The following is an 11770-nucleotide window of genomic DNA, read 5'->3' on the forward strand; positions in this document are numbered from 1 at the left end:
ACAGTAGCTGGGAAAATAATAGTACAGGCTCCTCTGCCTGTCTCCCAGCTACTGGATACACAATAGCTCCTCCAGCCTTTACCAGTGGACTGCTGCAAATAGCTGGAGGGCTGTCAGCACAGCTCCATAGCCAAATCCTACACAGCAGGTACAGGGAGCTGCAGCCAGGAGCATCACTGGGTACAATGGGCACACTGCCCTCATCCAGCTAGAAGGATGTTTACAGAAAGAAGTAACAATGTACACAAAACAATAAACAATGGAATTGTCTCCTACATGGCAGGATCAGGACAAACTTCCATCTAGGACTAATAAATGTCATGCTTTACCTCGATCCACTTCTGGGCTTCTCTGCAGGCAGCATCAGGAGGGGATTCCTGTGGCTGGGAGATGTCCTCTAGGTCTAGTGCAGGGCTGGCCATGTCCAGGCAGCTGTGTGCCTTCCTCTGTAGGGAGCTGATCTATCACAGCAGGGAAAAGGGATCCACAGTGTCCTCCAGCTCCCAGTGCAAGACACAAGCAATTCCCTGCTCTATGCAACGTGATCTGTACCACACACCAGCTAAAAATAATCAGACTGTTGCAGCTTTTGCCTTCAGCCCATGCAAATCCTGAAGCCACCTCCTCCTGGAGCAGAGGCAGCAATCACATGCCTCATTACATGCTCCCATAGAGCCAGGCACTCACTGCTGCAGCCCACAAGAGGGTGGAACAGGCACTGCACAGGCTGGAGACCAGCATCCACTGATCAGTGCCCTGTGTGCAGGCTGGCATTGTGTGCAGGCTGGCATTGTCTGCAGGGACTCAGGTGTCTGCTGCCACAGGGGATGATGGGAGAATCATCAGGCAGGCACTGCACCTGAATGGCCTGCAACAAGTGTCTGGCATGGCCTTGTCAGCTCAGAGACCTAAGCAGACCTGGGCTTTTATGGCCTCTACATACATAAATCCCGCAGCAGCTTAGTCCTGCCATCAATCATCTGCTCCTGCTGGATTTATGAGATTTACAGTTCTTCTCCCCCTTAAAACCATTGAATATACTGTAAATCATCCATATGTCTAAATTGTAAATGCATCTGTTTCTGGGGAACTGGGTGACAAATAATATGACCACTATTAAAGCACCACGCCAGCATTTTTTTTAAATTGCAGCGCTGGAGTGGTGCTAGTAATGTAAGCAGGGCTGCCACCAGGAATTTCGGGGGCCCCTTACTGGCAAAGTTTTCGGGCCTCCTTGAGACTCCAACCCAGCACCGCGTCTACGGTGTCAACTCCTCTTCTTCAACTCTCCTCTCCAGTCTCACATTAACAATTCCCTACACCACATCACATACATAGCCAATAGCTTTTGTTTTGGCCAAAAGATTTTTTTAAGCCTGCCACCAGACAGACTCTTTTGGCAGGGCCCTACTCTAATTAGAAATTTCTTAAAATATCCAATACTCTTTTTAAGTATATTTTTTTTTTTTTTTTTTTTTAAGGGAATGTGTCACATACATTTTTTTAAATGACCAATAATACCACATACAAGGGACAAATAACCACGGCAGAACCACATATTACTACCACATAGTGACCAAATAATACCACATAAAAGGCACAGATACCGTCACACCATGACCACACCACATAGTGACTGAATAATACCACATACAAGGGAGAAATACCCCTATACAATGACCAGACCACATATTACCTCCACATAGTGATTGAATATTGCCACATACAATGAACAAATGCTGACACACTGTGACCAAACCACATATTACCACCCACATAGTGACTGGATAATACCACATACAAGGAACAAATATTGAACACACCATGACCAGATAACATATTACCACCACATAGTGACTGAATAATACCACATACATGAACAAATACTGTCAAAGAACGACCAGATCACATATTACCACAACATAGTGACCGAATAATGCCACATACAAGGAACAAATATCGAACACACCATGACCAGATCACATATTACCACCACATGGTGACCGAATACTACAATACTGATCATTAATAAAAAAAACACAATACTGATATTACCTTAAGTGCCATTATACAAAGGAGCACTGTGCATAGTATACAGTGTATAGTGTCAGTGTGCAGATAATACAGGGATTAACAGTGACAGTATACACTGGAGCTCCGTACTTAGTGACAGCATACAGATAATACAGTGATCACCGGTGAGAATATGCACAGATCTGTATATAGTGTCAGTGTACATGTAATAAGTGATCACCAGTGACACTATACACAGGAGCTCTGTGTTTAGTGTATAGTGTACAGGTAATACAAGGATCCCCAGTGACATTATAACAAGGAGCTCTGTAGTATAGTGTACAGGTAATACAGTTATCACCAGTGACATTATACACATGAGCTCTGTATATAGTGTACAGGTAACACAGTGACCCCAGTGACATTATACACAGGAGCTCTGTATATAGTGTCAGTGTACAGGTAATACAGTGATCACCAGTGATATTATACACATGAGTTCTGTATATAGTGTCATCGCACATATAATAAGTGATCACCAGTGACACTATACACAGGAGCTCTGTATATAGTATAAAGTGTATAGTGTCAGTGTACAGGTAATACAGGTACTCACTAGTGACATTATACACAGGAGCTCTGTAGTATAGTGTACAGGTAATACAGTTATCACCTGTGACATTATACACAGGAGTTCTGTATATAGGGTTAGTGTACAGGTAATACAGGGATCACCAGTGACATTATACGCAGGAGTTCTGTACATAGTATACAGTGTATAGTGTAAGTGAACAGGTAACACACTGACTCACCAGTGACATTATACACAGGAGCTCTGTACAGAGTATACATCAGTGTACAGGTAATACAGGGATCACCGGTGAAATTATACACAGGAGCGCTATATATTGTGTTTGTGTATAGTGTAAGTGTACAGGTAGCACAGACTCACCAGTGACGTATCTAGTTGATGTTCATCTTCACTTTTATTCTTCACCCAGCACAGACCGCCATCACATCTCCCAGTCAGGACTCGTCTCTGCAGAAAATAAGATACAGTTATCTAGAGCACCACTTCCAGAGCTCATTCCCCATTTTTTCCCCAACTTCTACACTACACCAAATGAAGAAAAAATGTGACATGTTGTCCAGCACAGTAACAGTTTTGGTGTATATATGATCTTTTGAATGCATGTTTTCTCTTTTCTGCATGTAACAATGGTTTAAAAAAAAAATTATATTTTGATAGATCATACTTTTTTGGCCATGAGAATACCAAACATGTTTATTAAAATTAATTTATTTACTTTTGAAAGGTTTTTTTATTCTATACACTACATACACCTCAGTATTGCAGTGTATAGTGAAATTGCTGTTCTACGAAGCTCTGCCTGCAGCTGAACTTCAGAGGAATAAATTGGCAGTTAAGGTGGCCTTCAGTGGCCCGACCAGGGCCGGACTGGGACTAAAATTCAGCCCTGGCATTTGAAGTCACACAGGCCCACTTGTCGCATGGTGACTGTATAATATCTTTGTACACTTGTAGGCTACAAGAAGTGAGGGGAGTGTAACACGACTATATAACATATAATCACAGCTGTATCCAGCATTACAGCTCAGTCCCAATAGAATGTAATACAGCACAGCCCCCATAGACTATAATACAGCACAGCCCCATAGAATGTAATACAGCACAGCCCCCATAGACTATAATACAGCACAGCCCCCATAGACTATAATACAGCACAGCCCCATAGAATGTAATACAGCACAGCCCCCATAGACTATAATACAGCACAGCCCCATAGAATGTAATGCTGCACAGCCTCCATAGACTATAATACAGCACAGCCCCCATAGACTATAATACCGCACAGCCCCATAGAATGTAATACAGCACAGCCCCCATAGATTATAATACAGCACAGCCCCATAGAATGTAATGCTGCACAGCCCCCATAGACTATAATACAGCACAGCCCCCACAGAATGTAATACAGCACAGCCCCCATAGAATGTAATACAGCACAGCCCCATAGAATATAATGCAGCACAGACCTCATAGAATGTAATACAGCACAGCCCCCATAGACTATAATACAGCACAGCCCCCATAGAATGTAATACAGCACAGCCCCATATAATATAATGCAGCACAGACCTCATAGAATGTAATACAGCACAGCCCCATAGAATGTAATACAGCACAGCCCCCATAGACTATAATACAGCACAGCCCCATAGAATGTAATACAGCACAGCCCCCATAGACTATAATACAGCACAGCCCCATAGAATGTAATGCTGCACAGCCCCCATAGACTATAATACAGCACAGCCCCCATAGACTATAATACAGCACAGCCCCATAGAATGTAATGCTGCACAGCCCCCATAGACTATAATACAGCACAGCCCCCACAGAATGTAATACAGCACAGCCCCCATAGAATGTAATACAGCACAGCCCCATAGAATATAATGCAGCACAGACCTCATAGAATGTAATACAGCACAGCCCCCATAGACTATAATACAGCACAGCCCCCATAGAATGTAATGCAGCACAGCCCCCATAGAATGTAATGCAGCACAGCCCCCATAGAATGTAATGCAGCTGCAGCGCCCCAGAGTCCTGGTCATTGCAGTACTGTGGCTCCGCCGCTAAGGGGGGCTATGGTACGTCTGATGGCACTGAAGGAGTTCATCTGACCAGGTATCACATACACCAATACATTTCACAGTCTGGCCTCCAGGGGGAGCTAAGGGTTCTATTCATTAGGCCACTCCTCACAGTCTGGTAAAACTGGGGGTTAGGCAGGAAGTTAGAGAGAAAGCTGACTGGGTTGGAACCAGGCAACACCTTGTGGCAGAGGGTGTTGTAGGGGAAGATTCGGTAGGGTCCCTGTCAGGGGTGGGATCCTGACAGAGGCCTGGCAATCAGAGAGAAAGCTACGGGACCGCGCCTGCACTTCATAGCGGCGGTGCCCTAAGAAAGGACAAGAAGCAAGATTTATTGTGCTGAGTGAGAAACGAGATCAACGCAACAGGGAGAAATACCAGTAGGAGTCGTGCTGTTAGACCGAGGCAACATCCTACTGAGGCGTAAATAACCGGTGGCCGGAACGCCGAGGAAGTACAGAGCTCTAGGCATTACTTCAAACCAACGGCAGGACAGAGAGCTATAGGCTGGCTGTCTCCTGTATCACCTACGCAGACATAGGGGGCAACCTTTGGAGAGGGGCGACTCTAGGGTCCCGGAAGAGCTCCGAGCCTTCCCGTCATACGGGTGCGTCCTACCATAAGATCTGGGGGGCGAGAAGAAGAAGAACATCAGAATCGAGTTGTTGTGAGGGAACACGAGGAACAGACACAACAGTTGTGGGGTACTATCCCGTAAGCACAGCAGGGGAGGACCACAACACACAAACGCTAGAAGGAAGGCACAGATTTCCACCTGCAAAGGGAACTCTGGAGGTGCCATCGGACCGGCCGGACTTGCGCAGCCCGGTTAACCGTATTCCGGACTGAGGACCCAGAAGCCTTCAGTAAAGAGGTAAAGAGACTGCAACCGGTGTCCTCGTTATTTACTGCACCGCACCACTACCACCACTTCCACCATCCACACCTATTATTTGGGGCGCCCCTCAGCAGGGTCACGGACCGGGCCTAGCCACCGTGACAACCCCAGAGCAGAGACTCAGAGGCCCGGTACCGGGTACCCCTCGGCCCTGCGGCAGTGGGGGCGCTGCACAGCCAGCCCCATAGAATGTAATACAGCACAGCCCCCATAGAATGTAATGCAGCACAGCCCCCATAGAATGTAATGCAGCCAGCCCCATAGAATTTAATGCAGCACAGCTCCCATAGAATGTAATGCAGCACAGCCCCATAGAATGCAATGAAGCACAGCCCCATATAATGTAATGCAGCACAGCCCCCATAGAATGTAATACAGCCGGCCCCCATAGAATGTAATACAGCACAGCCCCCATAGAATGTAATACAGCACAGCCCCCATAGAATGTAATACAGCACAGCCCCCATAGAATGTAATACAGCACAGCCCCCATAGAATGTAATACAGCACAGCCCCCATAGAATGTAATGCAGCACAGGCCCATGGAATGGAATGCAGCCAGCCCCATAGAATATAATGCAGCACAGGCCCATAGAATGGAATGCAGCCAGCCCCATAGAATATAATGCAGCACAGGCCCATGGAATGGAATGCAGCCAGCCCCATAGAATATAATGCAGCACAGCTCCCATAGAATGGAATGCAGCCAGCCCCATAGAATATAATGCAGCACAGGCCCATGGAATGGAATGCAGCCAGCCCCATAGAATATAATGCAGCACAGCTCCCATAGAATGTAATGCAGCCAGCCCCATAGAATATAATGCAGCACAGGCCCATGGAATGGAATGCAGCCAGCCCCATAGAATATAATGCAGCACAGCTCCCATAGAATGGAATGCAGCCAGCCCCATAGAATATAATGCAGCACAGGCCCATGGAATGGAATGCAGCCAGCCCCATAGAATATAATGCAGCACAGCTCCCATAGAATGGAATGCAGCCAGCCCCATAGAATATAATGCAGCACAGGCCCATGGAATGGAATGCAGCCAGCCCCATAGAATATAATGCAGCACAGCTCCCATAGAATGGAATGCAGCCAGCCCCATAGAATATAATGCAGCACAGGCCCATGGAATGGAATGCAGCCAGCCCCATAGAATATAATGCAGCACAGCTCCCATAGAATGTAATGCAGCCAGCCCCATAGAATATAATGCAGCACAGGCCCATGGAATGGAATGCAGCCAGCCCCATAGAATATAATGCAGCACAGCTCCCATAGAATGGAATGCAGCCAGCCCCATAGAATATAATGCAGCACAGGCCCATGGAATGGAATGCAGCCAGCCCCATAGAATATAATGCAGCACAGCTCCCATAGAATGGAATGCAGCCAGCCCCATAGAATATAATGCAGCACAGGCCCATGGAATGGAATGCAGCCAGCCCCATAGAATATAATGCAGCACAGCCCCATAGAATATAATGCAGCACAGGCCCATGGAATGGAATGCAGCCAGCCCCCCCCCAATAGCTCCACAATCCAGTCATCACTTGTTGACAAAAAAAAAACAAAAAAAAAACACTCTACTCACCTCTCTCCTCGTGCCCCGCGCTGCTCCTGGCTCTGGTCTCAGCAGCTGCAGTCTGCCCGCCCGGTCACACAGCAGGTGCGCGATGATATGACGTCATCGCGCACCCGCAGTGTCAGCGGCAGGCAGAGCGGGGAATGATGGGAGAGGGGGCGTCAGCGGACGCTCTCTCCTCCATCATTGCATTCAACTGTACCGGTGTCTATGATGCCGGTATAGTTGAATGCGGGGCCGGGAGTGTGCCGCGACAGCGGGGAGAGTGTGCCGACAGCGGAACACTCGAGCGGCCCACTACTGCCATCGGCCCTTCTGGCATTTGCCAGAACTGCCCGATGGCCAGTCCGGCCCTGGGCCCGACCAACTGCAATGGTAACTCATCAGCTCCTCATGAACACCAATCCATGATTGACATTTAAATGGTTAAAGGGGTGGTCCTAAGGTGAAGGAAAATTCATTTTCATCCCAATTCCCAATCTATTTAGTGCCATAATCTAAACTATTTTCTATCATACTTTGTGTCACGGTTCACCGGGAGGATACCATTATCACCCCACCACTCACACCAATTTGTCATGAACCGGGGTTGTTTGGTTGGATTTATCTATATCCCACTTACCAGTTCTGGTTTGGAATTTGCCGTTTTCTGGCGCCCCCCTTACCCTCTGGTCAGACAGGCTACTGCACCTAGTCACCAGAAAGGCTGCCTTACTTTGTACTGGCTAATGGGCACACTGCAGCGAGGGCGATATAACTACTCCCACTCAGGCGGGAACAATAATTATCAACGCCGCCAGTCACTACAAAGACTCCCAAACACACAGGACACATCCGCTGCCACCAGCTCCGATTCCTTAATTATAAACGGGTCCAGAGCCAACCCAGATTAGTAGCGTAATTCACTTCAGAGGACGTGACCGTACGTTATAGAGCAAGGAGAGACAAAGCTAGTAAAAAATTTTTTACTCCAAAAAAGGTAGGCAGTGTTTACAGAAGTATAAAAAGATATTATAAAGAAGACAAGTATCATATGTACAGTACAATTACAAATAAAATGGGTTTAAAGTTGAAAAAGCACTTACATTTCGTTCAGATCATTTCATCTCCTGGCTGACCATGTGCTCAGCGGACACATCTAGAAGCATATCACACATCTGTCTCGCAGCTAGACCAAGGACAGAAGACGCTCAAGACTGATGTCCCACTCAATTATCTCCCAGTCCAAAACCAAGGCACTCCCCCTGTGGTGACTTCACTCAGAGGCTGAATCCTCCTCTTTCTTAGAGCTGAGACAAACCATTTTTATACATAGCTCGCTGTATGAACTTCATATACTAACGACACAATGATCAGGATGTGCACCACGTCGGGGGGACTATTTTAAGTGTAAACACCACGTAGTTACATGACCCGCTAATGGAGAAACCTTGCACTCATTGAGTTTAGCTCCTAGCAATTTCCGTGAGCTATAGATCTCTCGATGGACATCCGGAATATATAATCCTTATATCTCTAGCCCTGATTGGTGCCAGTATATATAACTTTAAAAGAACAATAGAGTCCCATGCAGCTTCTGTACGTTTTGGCTGGTATTAGGCGGGAGGGGGGAATGAGGAGTTTAAGGACCCTGGCTTTCACAGCACCAAGCCATAAAAATACCTGAAGGAGGAGGGAAGGGGTATAGGATTACACACACAGGCAGAGTGAGAAGGAGAAATGCTGTTTTTTCCTCAGGCAAAAGGGGCTGTCATCACCCACAGACATGTGCCTGTCATTGGGCTTTGCTATTGTAACAGCAAATGCAGTGGAAAATTCCGGAAGTGCAATTGGGACAACAAGACATTCTTCCGATTTCCTGACACTTTCATTAAAAATTCACTTCCGTTCCCTAACTACAATATCAAACTGCTTTTCTATTTTTTTCCCTAATTCCTTTCAGATGATTTTTTTCAGACTCCCAGTGCATGCTGGTATACTCAAAGTGTCATCAGGGATCAGAGGCTGTGGTCACTGTCACAGCCCCTGCCCTTTACCTGAAACAAAGTAACATCAGTGACAGGTCTGGTCCCTGCACTATGACAGCACACAATGACAGCACACGCTCTGTTGTTGGCTCAGATCAGTAGGAACTAGGAACTAGCCAGCAATAGAGCAGTGTCAGAATACCTGGCATGCATTGACCAGTGACGCCCTCGTAAGTGACATCACTTGTCTCTACATGCCTCTCCCATAAGTGACGTCACTGGTCTCTACATGCCTGGTATTCTGACTCCACTCTGTTGCTGGCTCGTTAATGCTGATTTGAGCTGACAATAGAGAGCGAGCTGTCATTGTGCATGCTGCACAGCATGCAGGGACTATCCCAGCACTTGAAACTGAGGTATTTGATGATGTTTTGCTTCATGGACAGGGCAGAGGCGGCACAGTGACTGCAGCCTCTGGCCCCAGATGACTCTTAGTATCCCAGCACAGGAATTGTCAAACGAAGTGTCATCAAAAATAAGTGAACTCTTTTTTTGAAAAGCAGATATATAGTGTAGTGAGGGAGGGGCAGCAGATAGATAGTGTAGTAGTATACAGTAGTGAGGGAAGGACAGGGAATTGTTAATGCAAGTATATTGAAAAATAGTTTAGGGATTAAGGATTCCCTCACACTGGCGTATAATACGGAGAAGTTGAATGCGATAAAATCTATCGTTGTGGTATTCAATGAGGCAGAGCTGAGCAGCAAGTTATTTCTCTTACCTACTTTTCATGAGAAAAAAATCGCAGCACGCTGCGATTGGTAGCTTATCTCGTACGGCGCATCCGCATTCAAGTCAATGGGTTTGTGTCATCCGAGTACAGTCCGATATAGGCCGAGACATTCAATGGAGAAGATGGAGAGATGAATCTCTCCTTCTTCTCACCTGTGATCCGATTCTCGCATGCGAGAGGATTGGATCACCGTAGCCTGACACTCGGCTAACTCTCGCAGCAGAGTTTGAGCCAAGTTTCATTAGCATATTGCATCCGATGCCATATGATAATGTGACCCCGGACTTAGGAAGAAAATAACTTTGCCTTCGGACCACCCCTTTAAAGAAGCCTCTCTATAACTTTTCCCTTTAGTTGTGTACTGTCACTGTATTAAACTGTGTTAATATACACCTACTGTCATCTTCCCCAATATCCAGCACTGTTCCACTCCTCTTTTCGGCGACGTCAGCCTTCTGCAGACTGTCTGTATCACGCTGCACTTTGTGACCCAGAAGTGACTTTTACAATGTAAATCTATGGCAGGTCTGAACCAGGCTTCATAGACTTATGGATCGCCCCCCATAGGGCAGTGGGGTACTCGGTACCGGGCCCTTCGGTTCTCAAAAGGGATGTCACGGAGGCTGACCCGGTCCATGGCCCTAGGGACGTCCGTTGTAAAAGGGGGAAAGGTCTTTAAAGGGATAGAGTTTATGTTCGTGACGCCACCTGTGGTATTCGGTCAGGGTGACCGACGCTGCTGTAAGGGGTCCGCTGGGGTGATGTTATGGCAGCTAGATGGTATACCTTCCCGCAGGTGACGTGTATCCCCAGGGCTTCCCAGTGTGTAGATGGTGAGAGGCGCAGTGAAGAACGAGGACACAAGGTTGCAGTCTCTTTACCTTTTTACTGAAGGCTTCAGCATCCACAGTCCAGAGCACCAGATCACAAGGCAGGCAGAGTCCGGCTGGTCTGAAGGCAAATCCAGAGTCCCCTTATCCTCACAACTGTAGTAGATGTTCTAGATGTTGTGTCTCTCTCTGTCCCCCGGATGGATAGGACAAACCTGTATGACTGGTGGCCTGAGGCTTTTTACAGGGACTCTAGCATGCCCCAGCCCCCACAAATTGCCACCGTGCCTCCTGGGTATAGGGCGGATCAGTAATGTGGAATTAGCTGTCCTGCCGATCTCTGGAGCAAAGCATAAAGGACTGTTGCTCCCTCGGTGTTCCGGCTACCGGGATCCTGCGCCTCAGAAGGAGGCAGCCTGTGTAGGGCAGAACTCCTTCTGCTTTCCTCTCCTTTTGCTATGACTTCTTCTCACTCTCTACAAGACAGTTCTCCTTCAGTGTCTCTAGAAGCTGCCGCACGTTGGGCAGGCGCAGCTCCATAGCCTTCTGTCTAGGCCTCTGACAGGATCCCACCCCTGTCAGGGGCCAACTGCCTGAGCGAAGCTCAGCCAGCGACTGTCTAACTTCCTATCCAGACCACCAGTTTTACCTAATTATGAAGAGTGCCCTAATAAATAGGAGCATAGCTCCCCCTGGTGGACTGGAGTATGAAGTGTGTTGTATGTTGCTGTTTACCTGGTGAAGAGATCTTCTTTATTGCCTTCAAACGTAACATCACTCCCCCTAGAGGAGAATGACATTACTGCAACGACCAGGACCCTGGGGCGCTGCACGTACATTGTAAAAGAGACTTCCGGCTCACAGAGAGACCAGCGTGCTGCAAAGAGTCTGATTCGCCATCATGAAATTCAGAAGAGGACATACTTATACATACATGATATCTGCTTGGGCATTCACGCAATTACACATATTACAACCTGCACAGACACTATACA

At 47.1% G+C, this 11770-nt stretch overlaps 1 protein-coding gene across 2 annotated transcripts in view; it reads right to left on the minus strand.

Annotated features, from left to right (window-relative positions):
* The window catches only part of LIMCH1 (LIM and calponin homology domains 1), a 331389-nt gene extending 330702 nt beyond the window's left edge, over positions 1 to 687 (minus strand). For both annotated transcript variants that reach the window (XM_077279847.1, XM_077279846.1), the window contains exon 1: positions 330 to 687. In XM_077279847.1, the coding sequence (XP_077135962.1) occupies positions 330 to 422 (93 nt within the window). In that variant the 5' untranslated portion in view covers positions 423 to 687. The remainder of the gene's footprint in view (positions 1 to 329) is intronic.
* Between the last annotated feature and the right edge of the window lie 11083 nt (positions 688 to 11770).

The sequence above is a fragment of the Ranitomeya variabilis genome, chromosome 1 (assembly GCF_051348905.1).
Source record: "Ranitomeya variabilis isolate aRanVar5 chromosome 1, aRanVar5.hap1, whole genome shotgun sequence".
Lineage (NCBI taxonomy): Eukaryota > Metazoa > Chordata > Amphibia > Anura > Dendrobatidae > Ranitomeya > Ranitomeya variabilis.